We start from the raw sequence: 19,930 nt of genomic DNA, 5'->3' as shown, positions 1-19,930 counted from the left end.
ATTACACATCTCCTTAATGTCTGAGGTCCCTGAGTGTTGTACATAATGTTATTACACATCTCCTTAATGTCTGAGGTCCCTGAGTGTTATACATAATGTTATTACACATCTCCTTAATGTCTGAGGTCCCTGAGTGTTATACATAATGTTATTACACATCTCCTTAATGTCTGAGGTCCCTGAGTGTTGTACATAATGTTATTACACCTCTCCTTAATGTCTGAGGTCCCTGAGTGTTGTACATAATGTTATTACACCTCTCCTTAATGTCTGAGGTCCCTGAGTGTTGTACATAATGTTATTATACATCCCCTTAATGTCTGAGGTCCCTGAGTGTTGTACATCATGTTATTACACCTCTCCTTAATGTCTGAGGTCCCTGAGTGTTGTACATAATGTTATTATACATCCCCTTAATGTCTGAGGTCCCTGAGTGTTGTACATCATGTTATTACACATCTCCTTAATGTCTGAGGTCCCTGAGTGTTGTACATAATGTTATTACACCTCTCCTTAATGTCTGAGGTCCCTGAGTGTTGTACATAATGTTATTACACATCTCCTTAATGTCTGAGGTCCCTGAGTGTTGTACATAATGTTATTACACCTCTCCTTAATGTCTGAGGTCCCTGAGTGTTGTACATAATGTTATTACACCTCTCCTTAATGTCTGAGGTCCCTGAGTGTTATACATAATGTTATTACACATCCCCTTAATGTCTGAGGTCCCTGAGTGTTATACATAATGTTATTACACATCCCCTTAATGTCTGAGGTCCCTGAGTGTTATACATAATGGTATTACACATCTCCTTAATGTCTGAGGTCCCTGAGTGTTGTACATCATGTTATTACACCTCTCCTTAATGTCTGAGGTCCCTGAGTGTTGTACATAATGTTATTACACATCCCTTTAATGTCTGAGGTCCCTGAGTGTTGTACATAATGTTATTACACCTCTCCTTAATGTCTGAGGTCCCTGAGTGTTGTACATAATGTTATTACACCTCTCCTTAATGTCTGAGGTCCCTGAGTGTTGTACATAATGTTATTACACATCCCTTTAATGTCTGAGGTCCCTGAGTGTTGTACATAATGTTATTACACATCACCTTAATGTCTGAGGTCCCTGAGTGTTATACATAATGTTATTACACATCTCCTTAATGTCTGAGGTCCCTGAGTGTTGTACATAATGTTATTACACATCTCCTTAATGTCTGAGGTCCCTGAGTGTTGTACATAATGTTATTACACATCCCTTTAATGTCTGAGGTCCCTGAGTGTTGTACATAATGTTATTACACATCTCCTTAATGTCTGAGGTCCCTGAGTGTTGTACATCATGTTATTACACATCTCCTTAATGTCTGAGGTCCCTGAGTGTTGTACATAATGGTATTACACATCTCCTTAATGTCTGAGGTCCCTGAGTGTTGTACATAATGGTATTACACACTCATTTTAATATCCATGATTGCATGATTCTTTTACATAGTTAGTTACATTTCACTATTGCACATTTCCAGAATGAGTGAGTCCATCCCCATGCCCTTAATGTCCTCCTTCATTTTGTTCGTAAGGGTCAGTGCATGTGGCACAAATGGGTTTTTGTACATTATTGAGCAATGATACAAGGAAGAAGTGAAAGAATGAATCATTGAAAACATTCACATTTGCCCTCCACTGGTTACACCAACCACATCCTGTGTAAAAGCACAGAGAGGAAGTAGGAAAGGGTGACTTCCTGCTGCTAAATCTGTTATCTGAGACTAAATCTCTCAGACTGGGTCATGTCAGAAGACAATAGTGTCTTGTGCCTGATTCACACAACAGCTCTAACTGTACTGGGTTGGTTCTGGTGTTTTCTTTTCATGTTGTCCTCTCCAGCATGGTGCCAGTCTGTCCTCTCCAGCATGGTGCCAGTCTGTCCTCTCCAGCATGGTGCCAGTCTGTTCTCTCCAGCATGGTGCCAGTCTGTCCTCTCCAACATGGTGCCAGTCTGTTCTCTCCAGCATGGTGCCAGTCTGTCCTCTCCAGCATGTTGCCAGTCTGTCCTCTCCAGCATGGTGCCAGTCTGTCCTCTCCAGCATGGTGCCAGTCTGTTCTCTCCAGCATGGTGCCAGTCTGTTCTCTCCAGCATGGTGCCAGTCTGTTCTCTCCAGCATGGTGCCAGTCTGTCCTCGCCAGCATGGTGCCAGTCTGTTCTCTCCAGCATGGTGCCAGTCTGTTCTCTCCAGCATGGTGCCAGTCTGTTCTCTCCGGCATGGTGCCAGTCTGTTCTCTCCAGCATGGTGCCAGTCTGTTCTCTCCAGCATGGTGCCAGTCTGTTCTCTCCAGCATGGTGCCAGTCTGTCCTCTCCAGCATAGTGCCAGTCTGTCCTCTCCAGCATGGTGCCAGTCTGTCCTCTCCAGTATGGTGCCAGTCTGTCCTCTCCAGCATGGTGCCAGTCTGTCCTCTCCAGCATGGTGCCAGTCTGTCCTCTCCAGCATGGTGCCAGTCTGTCCTCTCCAGCATGGTGCCAGTCTGTTCTTTCCAGCATGGTGCCAGTCTGTTCTCTCCAGCATGGTGCCAGTCTGTTCTCTCCAACATGGTGCCAGTCTGTTCTCTCCAGCATGGTGCCAGTCTGTCCTCTCCAGCATGGTGCCAGTCTGTTCTCTCCAGCATGGTGCCAGTCTGTTTTTTCCAGCATGGTGCCAGTCTGTTCTCTCCAGCATGGTGCCAGTCTGTTCTCTCCAGCATGGTGCCAGTCTGTTCTCTCCAGCATGGTGCTAGTCTGTTCTCTCCAGCATGGTGCCAGTCTGTTCTCTCCAGCATGGTGCCAGTCTGTTCTCTCCAACATGGTGCCAGTCTGTTCTCTCCAGCATGGTGCCAGTCTGTCCTCTCCAGCATGGTGCCAGTCTGTCCTCTCCAACATGGTGCCAGTCTGTTCTCTCCAGCATGGTGCCAGTCTGTCCTCTCCAGCATGGTGCCAGTCTGTCCTCTCCAGTATGGTGCCAGTCTGTTCTCTCCAGCATGGTGCCAGTCTGTTCTCTCCAACATGGTGCCAGTCTGTCCTCTCCAGCATGGTGCCAGTCTGTCCTCTCCAGCATGGTGCCAGTCTGGTGGATGCGTAAGCAGGCCTGCCCAGTTCGGCTCGGCTTGGCTTGATTTGGCCCGGTAGTGTAAATCAGGCATTGCTGAACTCAACATGCAGAATCAGTTTTGAATTTGTACAGTTACAAATATTGGACACAAATATGGGAGATGAGTCACGTTAAATACTTTTCCTCCCTGGCAATTACAATTGCTAAGACACTTGTAATGAAACATGGTTCCACTTGACCTCCATCTGAACCTCATGAGCACAACAGAATTATTTTTTGTTAAACTGTAAGTCATGTCTCATTGCTTTCACACACAATTTAAATGCTTAGCACATTGTTGCAAAACAGCAAACACAACTCTTAACAAAAGAAGCAAAACTCAGTTGAGTATTGACAAACAAAATTAAAACATTTGGTCACAGCTGATACACCTTACTTCCACGAACGTGGACCTCTTCTGCACGTGTGCAACACTTCTTTGCACAATTGTTCAATCAGCAATCATTCCTTATTCATGCTTAAAAGAGGTCCCCTCTGAGTTGCTGTTTGCAAGAATGGACCAAGTAAGAGGCCGAGGGCAAAGACAAAGGAGAAGTAGAGGAACCCATAGAGGAAGATAGTTCAGCTCTCAGTTCAAATGGAATATTTTGGATATTGTTTCTGGATATTGATATTGATATTGACATTCTTCTTGGTCATCTTTGGTCAAATGATTTTAGGACAAAAGAATCCAGCCCATGCTGTGATAATATGTTTACCTTTAATTCTATAATTATAGTATCAACAAATGGGCCAGACATATAAAAGAGACTTAACCATGTTAGAGTATGTTGATAGTATTTATTGGGCCATTGTGTAACGACTAATTGAAATCACTTTTCATTAGATAAGTTGTATGTTTTGACGGAGGTAGTTGATTTTGTGTCATGTATTTAACGTTTCGGGAGTCAATGCATTTTGCAAATGAAATGTATTTTTTTGTGAATTCTGTTTGAAGACCGTAAAAATATGACTTTCTAATGTCAATAACATCACATGTCAGGGTTATTGCCATCATCTGGGATGTCCACGTGCTTGTTATCAGTTATCCCTTGTTATCAGTTATCCCTTGTTATCAGTTATCAGTTATCACATTGGTATCAGTTATCCCTTGTTATCAGTTATCCCTTGTTATCGGTTATCCCGTGTTATCAGTTATCCCTTGTTATCAGGTATCACTTGCTATCAGGTATCACTTGTTATCAGGTATCCCTTGTTATCAGATATCCCTTGTTATCAGTTATCATATTGTTATCGGTTATCCCTTGTTATCGGTTATCCCTTGTTATCGGTTATCCATTGTTATCGGTTATCCCGTGTTATCAGGTATCACTTGTTATCAGGTATCACTTGCTATCAGGTATCACTTGTTATCAGGTATCCCTTGTTATCAGTTATCCCTTGTTATCAGTTATCCCTTGTTATCAGTTATCACATTGTTATCAGTTATCCCTTGTTATCAGTTATCCCTTATCAGTTATCACTTGTTATCAGGTATCACTTGTTATCAGGTATCCCTTGTTATCAGGTATCCCTTGTTATCAGGTATCACTTGTTATCAGGTATCCCTTGTTATCGGGTATCACTTGTTATCAGGTATCCCTTGTTATCCGGTATCCCTTGTTATCAAGTATCCCTTGTTATCAGTTATCCCTTGTTATCAGGTATCCCTTGTTATCAGTTATCCCTTGTTATCAGTTATCCCGTGTTTTCAGGTATCTTTTGTTATCAGTTATCCCTTGTTATCAGTTATCCCTTGTTATCAGTTATCCCTTGTTATCAGTTATCCCATGTTATCAGGTATCCCTTGTTATCAGTTATCCCTTGTTATCAGTTATCCCATGTTATCAGGTATCCCTTGTTATCAGTTATCCCATGTTATCAGTTATCCCTTGTTATCAGTTATCCCTTGTTATCAGTTATCCCGTGTTATCAGTTATCCCTTGTTATCAGGTATCACATTGTTTTCTTCTGTTCACCTTCACTGTATTCACTTGTTGTTGAACATGCATCTTGTCTAGTCTATTACCATAAAACGGGTTCATTATACTATTTTAAAGGATGCACTTTTCAACGTTATTTCCTTGGGAGTTGGATATATATCGAGAGAGAGAGGACTGACACCTGATCAAAACAAACCACAAGAGGAGGAGACTTATTGCCACCATATTATTGATGTTTTCACGTGCCAACTTTAAGTTAATCATTGCTATTCAGGTATCAGTTTCTTGGTGAACGTGTATATTGTTTATGACACTATTTTGAGGAAGGCACTTGTCAAGTTATTTCCTTATGGCAGTTGATAGGACGGGCAGGGTATATAGAGAGGACTGAGACCTGAGCAAAATAAACCACAAGAAGAGAAACACAGTCGAGACAAACAACCAAGACAACAAGAATCCAGCATTATCATCCAGTATCTTCCAGTCTAAGAATGAAGACAGCAGCGCCTCTGCTAGCCTTAGTCTTCTGTCACCTGTCAGTGGCTCAGCTTCAGGACTCTGACGAGATCAGAGTGAATGGCATCACTCAGCAGCTAGACTACCAGGGAGTAGAGAGCAAAGCCAAAGAGATTCCTGCAGAGGAACAGGCAGTAGAGGCAGAAGCCACGGTGTACAGACAGGCAAGTGTGCTGAGAGAGATGCGCGCTGCAATGGCAGAGCAGAGAGCAGAGCTGACAGCAGTGGGAGCTAAACTGAGAGCCAGCGAGAGTCAGGTGGAGGAACTGAAGAGAGACCTTCAAGGTAATAGATTGAGATCCACACAGATGATAAGTATGACTGTTTATTCAATCTCAGATGACTGTAAACTATCAGCACATTTGCTGAGTATGATAGCAGTTTTTCTTATATAAATCGACGTAAACTTTTCAACTAACATTAGATAATTCTGTAACAACTAAGTGATGAGGAATTGATGTATAGATCCCAACAGAACATGGACTTTAACCCAATGTTATCATGGATATATTGCAGGTAGACAGGTGGCTTTTGCAGCTTCCATCAGCAATGTTGGCCACATTGACCCCTTCAACACTGAAATCACTCTGACCTACAAGAATGTCTACACAAACATCGGAAGTGCTTACAACCCATCAACAGGTAGGCCTATTACTCTCTAGTCTCACTCTCACACGCTCTTCACTTAATCAATAGTTCCTATTTTAATAACACTTCATTATCATTCCTCACAGTAAAAGAAGACGGGTATCATTATGCACCCAACTGACTGAAGCAGTACAGACCGAAGTGGTTTCAGTTACATGTATAACATAGGTTGTTTGAATTGTCAGCAGCGTACCAACCTGCATCCCACTGCTGGCTTACCTCTGAAGCTGATCAGGGCTGGTCCTGGACCAGTAGGAGATGCTCTTTCCTCTGGTCCCCCAAAAAAGATCCCAAGGCAGTGATTAGGGACATTGCCCTGTGTAGGGTGCCGTCTTTCGGATGGGATGTTAATGGGTGTCCTGACTCTCTGTGGTCACTAAAGATCCCATGGCACTTATCGTAAGAGTAGGGGTTAACCCCGGTGTCCTGGCTAAATTCCCAATCTGGCCCTCAAACCATCACGGTCCCCTAATCATCCCCAGCTTCCAATTGGCTCATTCACCCCCCTCCTCTCCCCTGTAACTATACCCCAGGCTGTTGCTGTAAATGAGAATGTGTTCTCAGTCAACTTACCTGGTAAAATAAGAGAGTAACTTTTTTTATTGACCTGTCCCCTTCCTATAGGAATCTTCACAGCACCGGTCAGAGGAGTCTACTACTTCAGCTTCTCAGGTCACAACAGATCTTCTAGACCCATGGGGCTTCGACTGATGAACAACGGAGAACAGATGATTATTGTGTACAACCACGTCTCTGGAAACCGACATGAGACCGCAACCAATGGCATCTCGCTGCAGCTGAACGTAGGAGACCATGTTTACATGCAACTTTGGGCCAATACATGGATCTTTGACAATAGCAATAACCACAGCACATTCATTGGTCATTTGCTCTTCCGTCTGTGAGGAGAAGGAAGCTCATTGGTTGATTCCGGTCATGTAATGTTCTCAGTAAGGTAGTTCTAAAACCAATGTTTAGGGCATATTTGTGAATCAATGATGTGATCATATATGAACACTATTAAAGTTGTGAATATTTAGAGTGGTAATACAGTTGTACATATTAAGCTCATTCTTGTGTAATATATTTGATATGAAACTGCGCTGCTTTGATCCTTTTGTCTCTTAATAAAAACCTTAACTGTATATATTTATCCAGAGTGGCACTGAAATTAGCCAGCTACACTTTTTATTACACAAGGCTAACTGTAAAACACTTTGGGCTACAATGTGTTGTACGAGAAATGCTATGCAAATAAAGTGTATTATTGTTATGATCACGTGTCAGTCATATTGCCACCATATTATTGCTTTCACATACCCCTTGTTTGTCGTTCCACGTAGTAATCACTGTTATTCAGGTATTAGCTTCTTGAGCCACGTTTATACCTGGTTCTAACATGCGTTCTTTGTCCTGATCTTGTCCACATTCTGATTGTGCCCACATTTTTAGACAGGTGTAGACGATTAAAAAGACGCACTGTGATCTGGTTTTGTTTAGATCTTATAAGTGTAAACGGACAAGATCGGGACAAGTTCAGGATGAAGGATTTATGTTAGCGGAAGGTATAAACGGGGCTTTGGTGAACGTGTATCTTGTTTATGACACTCTTATAAAGAAAGCACTTGTCAAGGTTATTTCCTTATGACAGTTGATCGGACAAAACAAACCACACCTGAGAAAAATAGAGACCAATGTACAAATAATACAGGTTATCTTATCAAGTCTGTCTCTTCAAAGGTTGATATCCGACACAGTAAACATGACTACAATAGCCTATACACAGGAGGCTGGAGGCACCTTAATTAGGGAGAACGGGCGTATGGTAATGACTGGAGCGGAATCTGTGGAATGGTATCAAACGCATGGTTTCCAGGTGTCTGAAGCCATTCCACATGCTCCGTTCCAGCAGCCTCCTGTGATCCAATAGAACATGTAGTAAATAGATCTAGTCACTGTGTTACAGGATGATCCAAACACAACCCCCCCCTTCCACTCTACCACATAATAGCCTATTGGAGATCTCAAGTATTCATTTGTTAATTCCTCTGAAAGGTCATGGGGAGACAGGGCTGTGCTGAGTGAGCAGGCCCCCCATATGTTCACTATCAAACCCCTGTGAGGGCCCCGGCGTGGGTGGAACACACCGGTGGAGGGTCGTCGTGGGTGGAACACACTGGTGGAGGGCCGGCGTGGGTGGAACACACTGGTGGAGGGTCGTCGTGGGTGGAACACACTGGTGGAGGGTCGGCGTGGGTGGAACACACTGGTGGAGGGTCGGCGTGGGTGGAACACACTGGTGGAGGGTCGTCGTGGGTGGAACACACTGGTGGAGGGTCGTCGTGGGTGGAACACACTGGTGGAGGGTCGTCGTGGGTGGAACACACTGGTGGAGGGCCGTCAGAGCAGTAACTTATTTCTCAACGAATCGGCACAATGCATTCTAACGGTAGATTTGTCTCTTTGGCTTTAATAATAGTGGAGGTTTCTGCATTTACAAATGTATTCATGATTCTTCTATTCTCTTGGTCTTGTTGTGAGTGCACATTCATTGTGGTTATTCTACAAGATACAGAATCATTTTCATACCGAGAACACTGAGAAGAATGCGTCTCGTGTCCATTAACGCTGTATGGTAGAAGTCAGTTTAGTGTAGTGGTGACAACATGGGAGCTGAATCTCAATACTGTCCTCCTGCCCTCACCCCAAACCCTGACAGAGGGTACTGAGGGGAAAGGGAGGGAGGAAGGGGTCCCTGAGGCTAGGGAGGGGGTAGTATTGTGTGTGTGTGTGTGTGTGTGTGTGTGTGTGTGTGTGTGTGTGTGTGTGTGTGTGTGTGTGTGTGTGTGTGTGTGTGTGTGTGTGTGTGTGTGTGTGTGTGTGTAAGAGGAGCCGAAGGAGGACAGGCTCTTTGTAATGTCTGGAATGGAATATATGGAGCAGAGTTAAACATAGTTTCCATACGTTTGATATGTTTGACTCCGTTCCATGAATTCCATTCCAGACATTACAATGAGTCCTTCCACCTATAGCTCCTCCCATCAGCCTCCTCCTGGATGCACGTATGTGTGTGTTTATGTTGGGGGCAATAATCTCTCTGTGTCCATATGGTTTAGATGCTTAATAACTCTGGGGTATCTGGGAAGCAACAGGTGGGGTACTTGGGGATGGGGGGAAGCTAAGGGAGGGGCTGGGGGTTGTATTAGGATATGGAGGGGCTGAGGGATGGGTTGGAGGTTGTATTTGGGATGGGGAGGGACTGAGGGAGGGCTCAGGGGTTGTATTTGGGATGGGGAGGGACTGAGGGAGGGTTCGGGGGTTGTATTTGGGATGGGGAGGGGCTGAGGGAGTGTTCAGGGGTTGTATTTGGGATGGGGGAGGGGCTGAGGGAGGGTTCAGGGGCTGTATTTGGGATGGGGAGGGACTGAGGGAGGGTTTGGGGGTTGTATTTGGGATGGGGAGGGACTGAGGGAGGGTTCAGGGGTTGTATTTGGGATGGGGGAGGGGCTGAGGGAGGGTTCATGGGTTGTATTTGGGATGGGGGAGGGACTGAGGGAGGGTTCAGGGGTTGTATTTGGGATGGGGGAGGGGCTGAGGGAGGGTTCGGGGGTTGTATTTGGGATGGGGGAGGGGCTGAGGGAGGGTTCGGGGGCCACTTAACTACTACATTAATAGAGCCAATGACAGTGTGGATGTCCTCCGTGGGAAAATATCATGATCTTTCTGCTGATCGCTCTCTCACTCACAGGCCTGGCTGACTGAACAGTAGGCCTACATACTGAGTGGAGATAAATAACCATGGCAACGAAGTTAGTGTCATACGATCGGCTGGCCTCTCGGCCCCAAATGAGATTACAAAGGGTCAGGGGTCAGTGAGACATCTGATGTACCGCAAGCCAACAAGGACATCACCCCCCCCCCCCTTCCTTTGTTTTGAATAGTCATTTCAACATGTTCCATCTTCCAAAACAGCGGTAGCTATCACTTTGGATTCAACACACTATGTAGAGACAATGTCTATCTGTAAGGGTTGACTTCAACTCTCAAAATATCCCTACTTTCACGTTCACTTTGAGGGTAAGTGAAGAGTAAAAGATATAGCTCTATATCTCACAGATCACACTGATTGATTCCCTTCAATGCAGAAGTGAGACTGTGACAACTACCCTGACAGGGTATCTTTACAGGTCAAAGAGGAGCTGTTGCGACACACCAGCACACTAAGACAATATGATGCAGGGCCAGGGTCCTGCTCATTAGGCACCAAACGGAAGAAAACAGACAAACAGGGGGGGACTACCTGGTCCTGTCCAATAAGAAAACATCCTGTTGCAAAACGTTTTAAAACATTTACCGTTGTATTTTGCCCTAATGTACACGACACAGGCTAAAGGATGAAGGATAAAAAGGTTGCCATGGTTACCCCATGGCTAAAGCAGCCCCAACCTTACGTGACCTTATGGGTCAGGCTGTGTACCTGAGAGATGTTTGGCCTAATGGCCTCTCCACCTGGCCAGGTTAAGTATTACAGTGTGTGTGAGCAGTGGAACTGAGTATTACAGTGTACCTGCCAATAAGCAAACCCCCATTGTATTTCACCCTTCTAGGATCCATCATCATTCCTCAAAGGGATCCCACCTTACCTATACAGGACCAGGTCACAGTAGTATACACACACATGCATCCCGTTTAGGCATGGCTTGCAAATGCACAAAAACATACAAGGATGCATGAATGTACTGTCCGCATACACACAGTAAGAGCTATATGGCCAAACCAGTTTTCCCACATAGTTAAACATAGTATCACTGTTTCAATGGGTTTAATCCAGCTGATCATACATCTGATAACAGCAACAACTAAACCATTTAGAAAACTCTTACTCTGCATACAGTAACTATTTATCTGATATGTGTCTGTCTGTCTGCCTGTCTGTCTGCCTGTCTGTGTCTGTCTGTGTCTCCCTCCCTCCTCAGGGATCCCCAGGTCCGACTATTGTATACTAAACCAGACCTGGTTTCCATAGAGATTCTCAGTGGTGAATATTAATTTGAGCTGCACAATTCACTGCATTCTTCAAACGTTTTGCATAAATCTTGACGTCAGGATGTCACACACAGATCTCACACATGGATTCTGCACACACTGGACAAAGTATCAGAAACACAAAGCTTTATAACTATCAATGAGCTCCATATTCTGAGGTATTACCAGAAGTTTCTTACAATCTAATCATAACATACATAGGTGACGGTACACTCATACTGCCTTTGATTTATTTGGACGACATATCCATTCAATTGCAGGAATGGTAAGAAAGGTTTCTGATCGATTCTATTGAAAATTGTATTACGTTTCCTACCCCATTAAAAGGGCTCATCTACAGTCGCTACATCCATTTTTGGACTAATAAATCAATGATTTATACCCATTGATTCTGGAAGAAGCTTAGTTCAACTGTCACTCTTCGTCAGAACCCAAAATATAAGCTTGTTTTAAACAAACACACTACATCCTCAAAACATAGTGAAAACTATAATTTGGGACGGTCAGTCCTTGTATCCAAAGCTCTTTCTATGAAATTGAGAGTTTTAGCTACATTTCTCCTATCCCATCCCTCAGCTTTTTACCAAAACAGAGGTGGGGTGTCCACTTTGTTGTAGTCTCAACTGCTGATTGGTCCTTTAAGTGAATGACTAGGCCTAACAATATGGTCCCAGACAACCTCAAACATCCTCCATTTTAAACCAGGAACCTTATCTTTGTGTGATTTCTCTGAAAAAGCAAGCCTTGTGAACAGAGAGCATTAAGGTTGCATTGGTAGACGTAGGGTACGTCACAGTGTGTTTCTGACTGTCAAGGGTCACTGAGTTCACCAAGGAAGCAGAACCTCTGGGATGATGACTAGAACCCTCAAGACAGAAAGGAAGCAAACCATGTTAGCTGCTGTGCAAACTATTTTTATTTTACTAGGCAAGTCAGTTAAGAACAAATTCTTACTTTCAATGACAGCCTAGGAACAGTGGGTTAACTGCCTTGTTCAGGGGCAGAATGAGAGATTTTTACCTTGTCAGCTCAGGGAGTTGATCTTAGAACCCTTCGGTTACTAGTCCAACACTCTAACCACTAGGCTACCTGCCACCTATACACTCTAACCACTAGGCTACCTGCCACCTCTACACTCTAACCACTAGGTTACCTGCCACCTCTATACTCTAACCACTAGGCTACCTGCCACCTCTACACTCTAACCACTAGGCTACCTGCCACCTCTATGCTCTAACCACTAGGCTACCTGCCGCCTCTACGCTCTAACCACTAGGCTACCTGCCACCTCTACGCTCTAACCACTAGGCTACCTGCCACCTCTATGCTCTAACCACTAGGCTACCTGCCACCTCTACACTCTAACCACTAGGCTACCTGCCACCTCTATGCTCTAACCACTAGGCTACCTGCCGCCTCTACGCTCTAACCACTAGGCTACCTGCCACCTCTACGCTCTAACCACTAGGCTACCTGCCACCTCTATGCTCTAACCACTAGGCTACCTGCCATCTCTACACTCTAACCACTAGGCTTCCTGCCACCTAGTGGAACAGTCTTGTAAAGAATAGATATTGGGATCAGTTCTTTCCTGCCCTCACACCTCTCTCATTCGCTCTCTCTCCCTCCCTCCCTCTCCCTCCCTTTCGCCCTCCCTCACACACACTTACTGACATTAATACACACACACACACCTCAACATCCATAAGGTGTGCACACGCTCACACTGGAATCTCCCTGGTAGTGTGCAGGATATTTTCATTCAATTCTTCCTCCTCCATTCCACCACAGCGAACTTTACTTCCTCTCCCTTCCCCCGCCACATCTACCATGATGTATGGAATGCCTTCCTCTCCCTTCCCCCGCCACATCTACCATGATGTATGGAATGCCTTCTTCTCCCTTCCCCCGCCACATCTACCATGATGTATGGAATGCCTTCCTCTCCCTTCCCCCGCCACATCTACCATGATGTATGGAATGCCTTCCCATTATAAAGCTTTGACTGGTCACTTTATGGACATACATACCAGCCCCAAACAGACTCGGGCTCGGCCCTTCCAAGAGAAGCGGTCTTTCTCTGCTTTTTCAAACACAACATCCCAACACATCATTTCTTCCCCTGTCTGCTGCTTCATTCAAACACCCCAGCACATCTAATTTCACCCTCTCTCTGCCTCATTCAAACACCCCAGCACATCTAATTTCACCCTCTCTCTGCTTCATTCAAACACCCCAACACATCTAATTTCACCCTCTCTCTGCTTCATTCAAACACCCCAGCACATCTAATTTCACCCTCTCTCTGCTTCATTCAAACATCCCAACACATCTAATTTCACCCTCTCTCTGCTTCATTCAAACACCCCAACACATCTAATTTCACCCTCTCTCTGCTTCATTCAAACATCCCAACACATCTAATTTCACCCGCTCTCTGCTTCATTCAAACATCCCAACACATCTAATTTCACCCTCTCGCTGCTTCATTCAAACACCCCAACACATCTAATTTCACCCTCTCTCTGCTTCATTCAAACATCCCAACACATCTAATTTCACCCTCTCTCTGCTTCATTCAAACATCCCAACACATCTAATTTCACCCTCTCTCTGCTTCATTCAAACACCCCAACACATCTAATTTCACCCTCTCTCTGCTTCATTCAAACATCCCAACACATCTAATTTCACCCTCTCTCTGCTTCATTCAAACATCCCAACACATCTAATTTCACCCTCTCTCTGCTTCATTCAAACATCCCAACACATCTAATTTCACCCTCTCTCTGCTTCATTCAAACATCCCAACACATCTAATTTCACCCTCTCTCTGCTTCATTCAAACATCCCAACACATCTAATTTCACCCTCTCTCTGCTTCATTCAAACATCCCAACACATCTAATTTCACCCTCTCGCTGCTTCATTCAAACACCCCAACACATCTAATTTCACCCTCTCTCTGCTTCATTCAAACATCCCAACACATCTAATTTCACCCTCTCTCTGCTTCATTCAAACATCCCAACACATCTAATTTCACCCTCTCTCTGCTTCATTCAAACATCCCAACACATCTAATTTCACCCTCTCTCTGCTTCATTCAAACACCCCATGACATCTGATTTTCACCTTCTGCTGGTTGTTTCTCAATACTCATGCCACTCCATCTCTCTCTCACACATGGTTACAAACATCCGTCTGTCTGCTGATTGGGCTTGGCTGGAGACACAGAAAGCCTCCTCTGTCCCCTTCTGACTGCCTATATCCAGAAACCATGTGACAGGAAGCACCACTCGTCAACTATACCCAGTGTACCCAGCATGCCCTCTACTCTAACAGCTGGAGGGACCAAAAAACCCTTCTAAACTGGTGCCCTTCAGTGTTGCTCGACTACATCACAGAAAAGTTGTGTTTATGTTCAACCATTGACAAAGCAAACAGGAACACGTGTGTCAGAGCGATTTAAAGAGATCAACATGTTTGAGATAGGGTTTCTGGTTGATGTTTGTAGAGGGCCGGAAAAACCAGAGGTCCAATAGGAGCCAGGCCAGGGCCTGACATATGATGCAACAGTAAGGCCTATAGATGTACTAGTCCTGCACATTTTAGTCATTTATCCAGAGCAACTTATAGTAAAGAATGCATACATTTTAATACTATTTTTACATACTGAGCCCTCATGGGAATCGAACCCACAACCCTGGCGTTGCAAGCACCACGCTCTATCAACTGAGCTACATGGGACCAGTGTTGTTACCCTGGTGTTGAATGCACCACACTCTACCTACTGAGCTACACAGGACCAGTGTAGTTACCCTGGTGTTGAATGCACCACACTCTACCAACTGAGCTACATGGGACCAGTGTTGTTACCCTGGTGTTGAATGCACCACACTCTACCAACTGAGCTACATGGGACCAGTGTTGTTACCCTGGTGTTGAATGCACCACACTCTACCTACTGAGCTACATGGGACCAGTGTTGTTACCCTGGTGATGTACGCACCACGCTCTACCTACTGAGCTACAAGGGACCAGTGTTGTTACCCTGGTGATGTACGCACCACACTCTACCTACTGAGCTACAAGGGACCAGTGTTGTTACCCTGGTGTTGAATGCACCACACTCTACCAACTGAGCTACATGGGACCAGTGTTGTTACCCTGGTGTTGAATGCACCACACTCTACCAACTGAGCTACATGGGACCAGTGTTGTTACCCTGGTGTTGAATGCACCACACTCTACCAACTGAGCTACACGGGACCTATAGCCTTAATACGCCAACGACTACACATTCAAGTATAGAGCACACACCCACGCAATCACACCAACAGAATGAAGAGCACACACCAAAACGTTGCAGAAAATGCCTTTTGTATTCAAAAGTCCTCCAAACCAGACAGGTGGGTAGTAATAGACTTGAGGTCAAAATGACAATTGAATCAGGATTTCACATTTCAGAAAGTAATCATAAAAATGTCAAATTAAAACACAAACATGGCTTACTTTTCTCTGAACCCCACAGCATAAGTCTGCCTGGGCTCATATCCTCAGTGAATTAGTACCAGTGGGGGGGAGGGGGGCAGGAAATAAAATAAAAAAATAGGCCAAACTTGCCATAAAATAACTGCTAGTTGGTCTAGGTCTACACCTCAACTTCCTCTCTGAAAAATACAAAAAGTAACACTATGAGCCCAACTGAAAACTGTAAAGTACGCTTGTGATTAGAGGGCTCCTTGGTTGGCACATGGAGACAAGTGTAATTCTTAGGAAGGCACTTGACATGGGGTCCAGTCATGCGTATTCTCCATGTCAGTAACATCTGTAAGGTCCTTGTTTGTGCAAATCAAAGAGTGACACTGGCAACGGAAGTGCAAGTTTTGTATTCAATCCAACTTCATCACCAGTCCCAAAGAAAAAACACAATTCAAACCACCACACTCCAGGGGCGTATTCATTATGGAAACCGTTTAACAACCAAACGTAAGCAAATAGAGAAAAACAAGTTTCTATTGGACAAATTCAGGTAGGTCACGCCATGTTTAAGAAACGTTTTGCAATAGAATCTGCATAATGAATACACCCCATGTCTTGAGTAGGCTTTTATCAACAGGTAATGTACCACAGCTTGATGTTCAAGCTATTTGTTATGTGTAGTCTTATTTGAACAGGATGCTCAGGTTTAGGCTAATTCCAGTGAACGGTGCAGGTTTACTGACTGGCATATGGGGTTTATTTGACACTGTACCAAAAAAAAAGAAAAAAATAGCTTTTGCAGGGAGTTTCCCATTTTTTTTTGGGGGGGGGGGACAAATGTTCCTTGAGCCCTGCAGAATCCACAGAAAGCAGACCCTCCCTGTTCAGCAGAGGGAGGAGTCCTCCAATCCATCTCTCCAGGCCTGAATGACCTGCCCAGAAGACGTGAAAAAGTACAACTCAACAGTAATCAAACCCCACATAACATTTTCATAGCAAAACAAAGCAACAACAAAGTGTCTCTCTTAGGTTTCACAATAAGACATTCCCATCGAGGCACGTTTTCAGAGAAGTGTCAAATACAAAGCTGTTTGATATTGAACTAAAAACTTAAACATTCAAGTACTTTGTCATGTAAACACTTTTTAGGCTATTTAAATATCGAATGTTGTCATCCTCGATGGTGTGTGCAATAATACAACAGTGGGCAGCTTTCTATATTGACGGCCGCTTAATCAACAAAAAAAAAAAGAGGCCGTATCATTTTGTTAACAAGTTATCAAAATAGGGCTTGTTTGATGGTTTTCACATAGATAAAACACAGCTGCACGAAACAGGTTTTCCTAGAGAAGCACACAAGAACAACAGCGATCTCCACCGCTGGGTAAAGAAGAATAGTTCATCTGTCTCACGATTTCTGCGAACAGTTCGTCGACCAAGCCTTTATTTTTTGCAGAAGTTTCCATAAACGGGCAATTCCACTCCTGAGCCAGCGCCTTGCCTTCCCCGGAAGAGACCTCCCTCTCGCCTTCCAAGTCCACCTTGTTTCCAACCAATACCATTGGCACTCGTTCGTATCTTTTCACTCGGATGATTTGATCCCTCAATGCCTTGATATCTTGGAAGCTCTGCTGGTTGACCAGACTGTAGACCAAAATAAATCCCTGCCCGTTTTTGATGTACAGGTCTCGCATGGAGGCGAACTGTTCGGTCCCGGCCGTGTCCAGTATCTCCAGAACAGAGGGCGACGAGTCCACCTCGATCTCCTTTCGGTAGAAATCCTCTATTGTGGGGTCGTATTTCTCAATGAAGGATCCCGTTACAAACTGGACCGTCAATGCTGATTTACCCACGCCACCCGAGCCCAACACGACCACTTTATACTCCCTCATGGCTCCAGAAAGCAGACAGCACCTTCTCTACGAATCCTCTTCCCACCCGCGGTCCGCCCCGATGTTTTAGACCGCAGACACCTTTCACGGGTGGCAGTTGTCAAATCCCTCGGCGGAAAAGCTTTCGAGGAACGTCTCCAAAAGTCTTGGTAAGAAGCCGAAGACTGTGGCCGTTCCCGAACATTAGTAATATAACGTGGAGCACATTTTCGGTTATTTGTACTGTGCCATGGTGTCGGAACGCGTGAACAAGTCTTTCTCTGCCTGTCGTTTCCTGCCCACTGTTTCTCGGCGCAAGGCAACTAACGTCACGAGACAAGGCTTACTTCCGTTTTCGTAAAGGGGCAGTCACCCAAAACGTTACTCAATACAAATATTAGTCACTCACTCTTGTGTCAGTCAGGTGACCCGTGCTCTTGTAACAAATTACTGTTACAAGATGCCTTGAAGTGTGTTGTCCAGGGCATGTCCCCCCAATACGTATATCTTATATGATGTGGCTGATATCAGGAGGCTAATCATTTATAGGCCTAGCTTTAGTAATATTACAGTAAAGCAAAGGCTATTAATATTCAACTGAATGTTGCCCATTGAACGGGGTGACAAACTTGTGTCTTGGTGCTTTCAAAACAAGTGGTGCCGCATTCAAAACAATAAGGAACTTGGAAATCTCAGACTTCCGACTTCAGTGCATTCAAAAAATGTGGAAACTCTGGGGGCTACGACAGGGGAAAAATCGATTTGAATGGTTTTTGGGAACATGAGGTAATCATGAGGTGACTTCCTCATGAAGCTGGTTGAGAGAATGCCAAGATTGTGCAAAGCTGTCATCGAGGCAAATATAAAATATATTTTGATTTGTTTAACACTTTTTTGGTTACTACATGATTCCATATGTGTTATTTCATAGTTTTGATGTCTTATTCTACAATGTAAAAATTAGTGAAAATAAAGAAAAACCCTTGAATGAGTGGGTGTGTCCAAACTTTTGACTGGTACAGTATGTTTATTATAGACATATTCTTTATGAAATATATGACTGAATGAAATTTGCCATTTTCTCAAGGCATCAGTTACTTTTAACAAACATCACCATAAACTAGGGCTATACTCTTTCGACAGTCCCACTGGCTCCAGGTCCTCTATAAGTCTTTGCTAGGTAAAGCTCCGCCTTATCTCAGCTCACTGGTCATGATAACAACACCCACCCGTAGCACGCGCTCCAGCAGGTATATCTCACTGGTCATCCCCAAAGCCAGAACCCCCTTTGGCCGCCTTTCATGCCAGTTCTCTGCTGCCAATGACTGGAACAAATTGCAAAAATCGCTGAAGTTGGAGACTTATATCTCCCTCACTAACTTTAAACATCAGCTATCTGAGCAGCTAACCGATCGCTGCCCATCTGTAAATAGCCCATCCAATCTACCTACCTCATCCCCATATTGTTATTATTTACTTTTTGCTCTTTTGCACACCAATATTTCTACTTGCACATCATGATCTGCATATCTATCACTCCAGTGTTAATTTGCTAAATTGTAATTACTTCGCTACTATGGCCTATTTATTGCCTTACCTCCTCACGCCATTTGCACACACTGTATATAGACTTTTTTCTATTGTGTTATAGACTGTATGTTTGTTTATTCCATGTGTAACTCTGTGTTGTTGTTTGTGTCGCACTGCTTTGCTTTATCTTGGCCAGGTTGAAGTTGTAAATGAGAACTTGTTCTCAACTGGCCGACCTGAAATTAAAAATAAACAAGGAAGTAATGGAACAGAAAACGATAATTTCCCCCGAAAGGTGAGTGTCTTGTCATCATTGAAGCTCTCTGACACAGGAAGTGTACGTCATCTGTGTAGAATCCAGAGAAACAGGTTCCCAATGCCCCAGGGAACCTACTGATAGTGACATCACCATCCCCTGGTTCGAGACGGAATCTGTGTCCTATTTGTCTCTCTGGTATGAGAGTAGACTCTACATACAGTAGGCTCACTGCCTTGGGTCATAGTTCCTTCAAGTATTTCACTTCAAAATAGTTAACAGTCCTGACATTTTCCCACTATTTTTAAGTTTTACTATTGAAAAGTGATATCCCAAGAAACAAATACAGTAAAGTACACACAAATGTTTATTTAGACATATCTACAAACTTTAAAAAGTATAGCATTCAATGAGTTGGTCTGATGGGAATCCATCAGAGCAATAGAGAACAAAACGGGAAAGCCCTGCCCCTCCTCCACTTGTGTTATGTCATGACATACCTGGACCAC

At 44.1% G+C, this 19,930-nt stretch overlaps 2 protein-coding genes across 2 annotated transcripts; one reads left to right on the top strand and one right to left on the bottom strand.

Annotated features, from left to right (window-relative positions):
- Positions 1–5,560: 5,560 nt before the first annotated feature.
- Positions 5,561–7,509, top strand: LOC139551385 (complement C1q tumor necrosis factor-related protein 3-like). Its single transcript, XM_071362868.1, has 3 exons — positions 5,561–5,870; positions 6,102–6,227; positions 6,858–7,509. The coding sequence occupies exons 1-3, from the start codon at positions 5,561–5,563 to the stop codon at positions 7,136–7,138; spliced, it is 717 nt and encodes a 238-aa protein (XP_071218969.1). The 3' UTR covers positions 7,139–7,509.
- Positions 7,510–15,645: 8,136 nt separating this feature from the next.
- Positions 15,646–17,961, bottom strand: LOC139550256 (ras-related protein Rap-2b-like). The gene is made up of 2 exons (XM_071361027.1): positions 17,177–17,961; positions 15,646–16,696 (listed from the first exon to the last, which is right to left on the bottom strand). Exons 1-2 carry the CDS (start codon positions 17,654–17,656, stop codon positions 16,649–16,651), a joined length of 528 nt encoding a protein of 175 aa, XP_071217128.1. The 5' UTR covers positions 17,657–17,961; the 3' UTR covers positions 15,646–16,648.
- Between the last annotated feature and the right edge of the window lie 1,969 nt (positions 17,962–19,930).

Source organism: Salvelinus alpinus, chromosome 23 (genome assembly GCF_045679555.1).
Source record: "Salvelinus alpinus chromosome 23, SLU_Salpinus.1, whole genome shotgun sequence".
NCBI lineage: Eukaryota > Metazoa > Chordata > Actinopteri > Salmoniformes > Salmonidae > Salvelinus > Salvelinus alpinus.
The sequence above is the reverse complement of the archived record's forward strand: the minus strand, read 5'-3'. Positions and strand labels throughout refer to the sequence as shown.

Coding starts and splice junctions, on each gene's coding strand:
- LOC139550256 (XM_071361027.1), bottom strand. CDS start 17,656: ATGAGGGAGTATAAAGTGGTCGTGTTGGGCTCGGGTGGCGTGGGTAAA. Junction 16,697..17,176: donor ACGAACTGTTCGCAGAAATC/GTGAGACAGATG, acceptor TCTTCTGGGCAG/GTCATTCAGGCCTGGAGAGA.
- LOC139551385 (XM_071362868.1), top strand. CDS start 5,561: ATGAAGACAGCAGCGCCTCTGCTAGCCTTAGTCTTCTGTCACCTGTCA. Junction 5,871..6,101: donor ACTGAAGAGAGACCTTCAAG/GTAATAGATTGA, acceptor GATATATTGCAG/GTAGACAGGTGGCTTTTGCA. Junction 6,228..6,857: donor TGCTTACAACCCATCAACAG/GTAGGCCTATTA, acceptor CCCTTCCTATAG/GAATCTTCACAGCACCGGTC.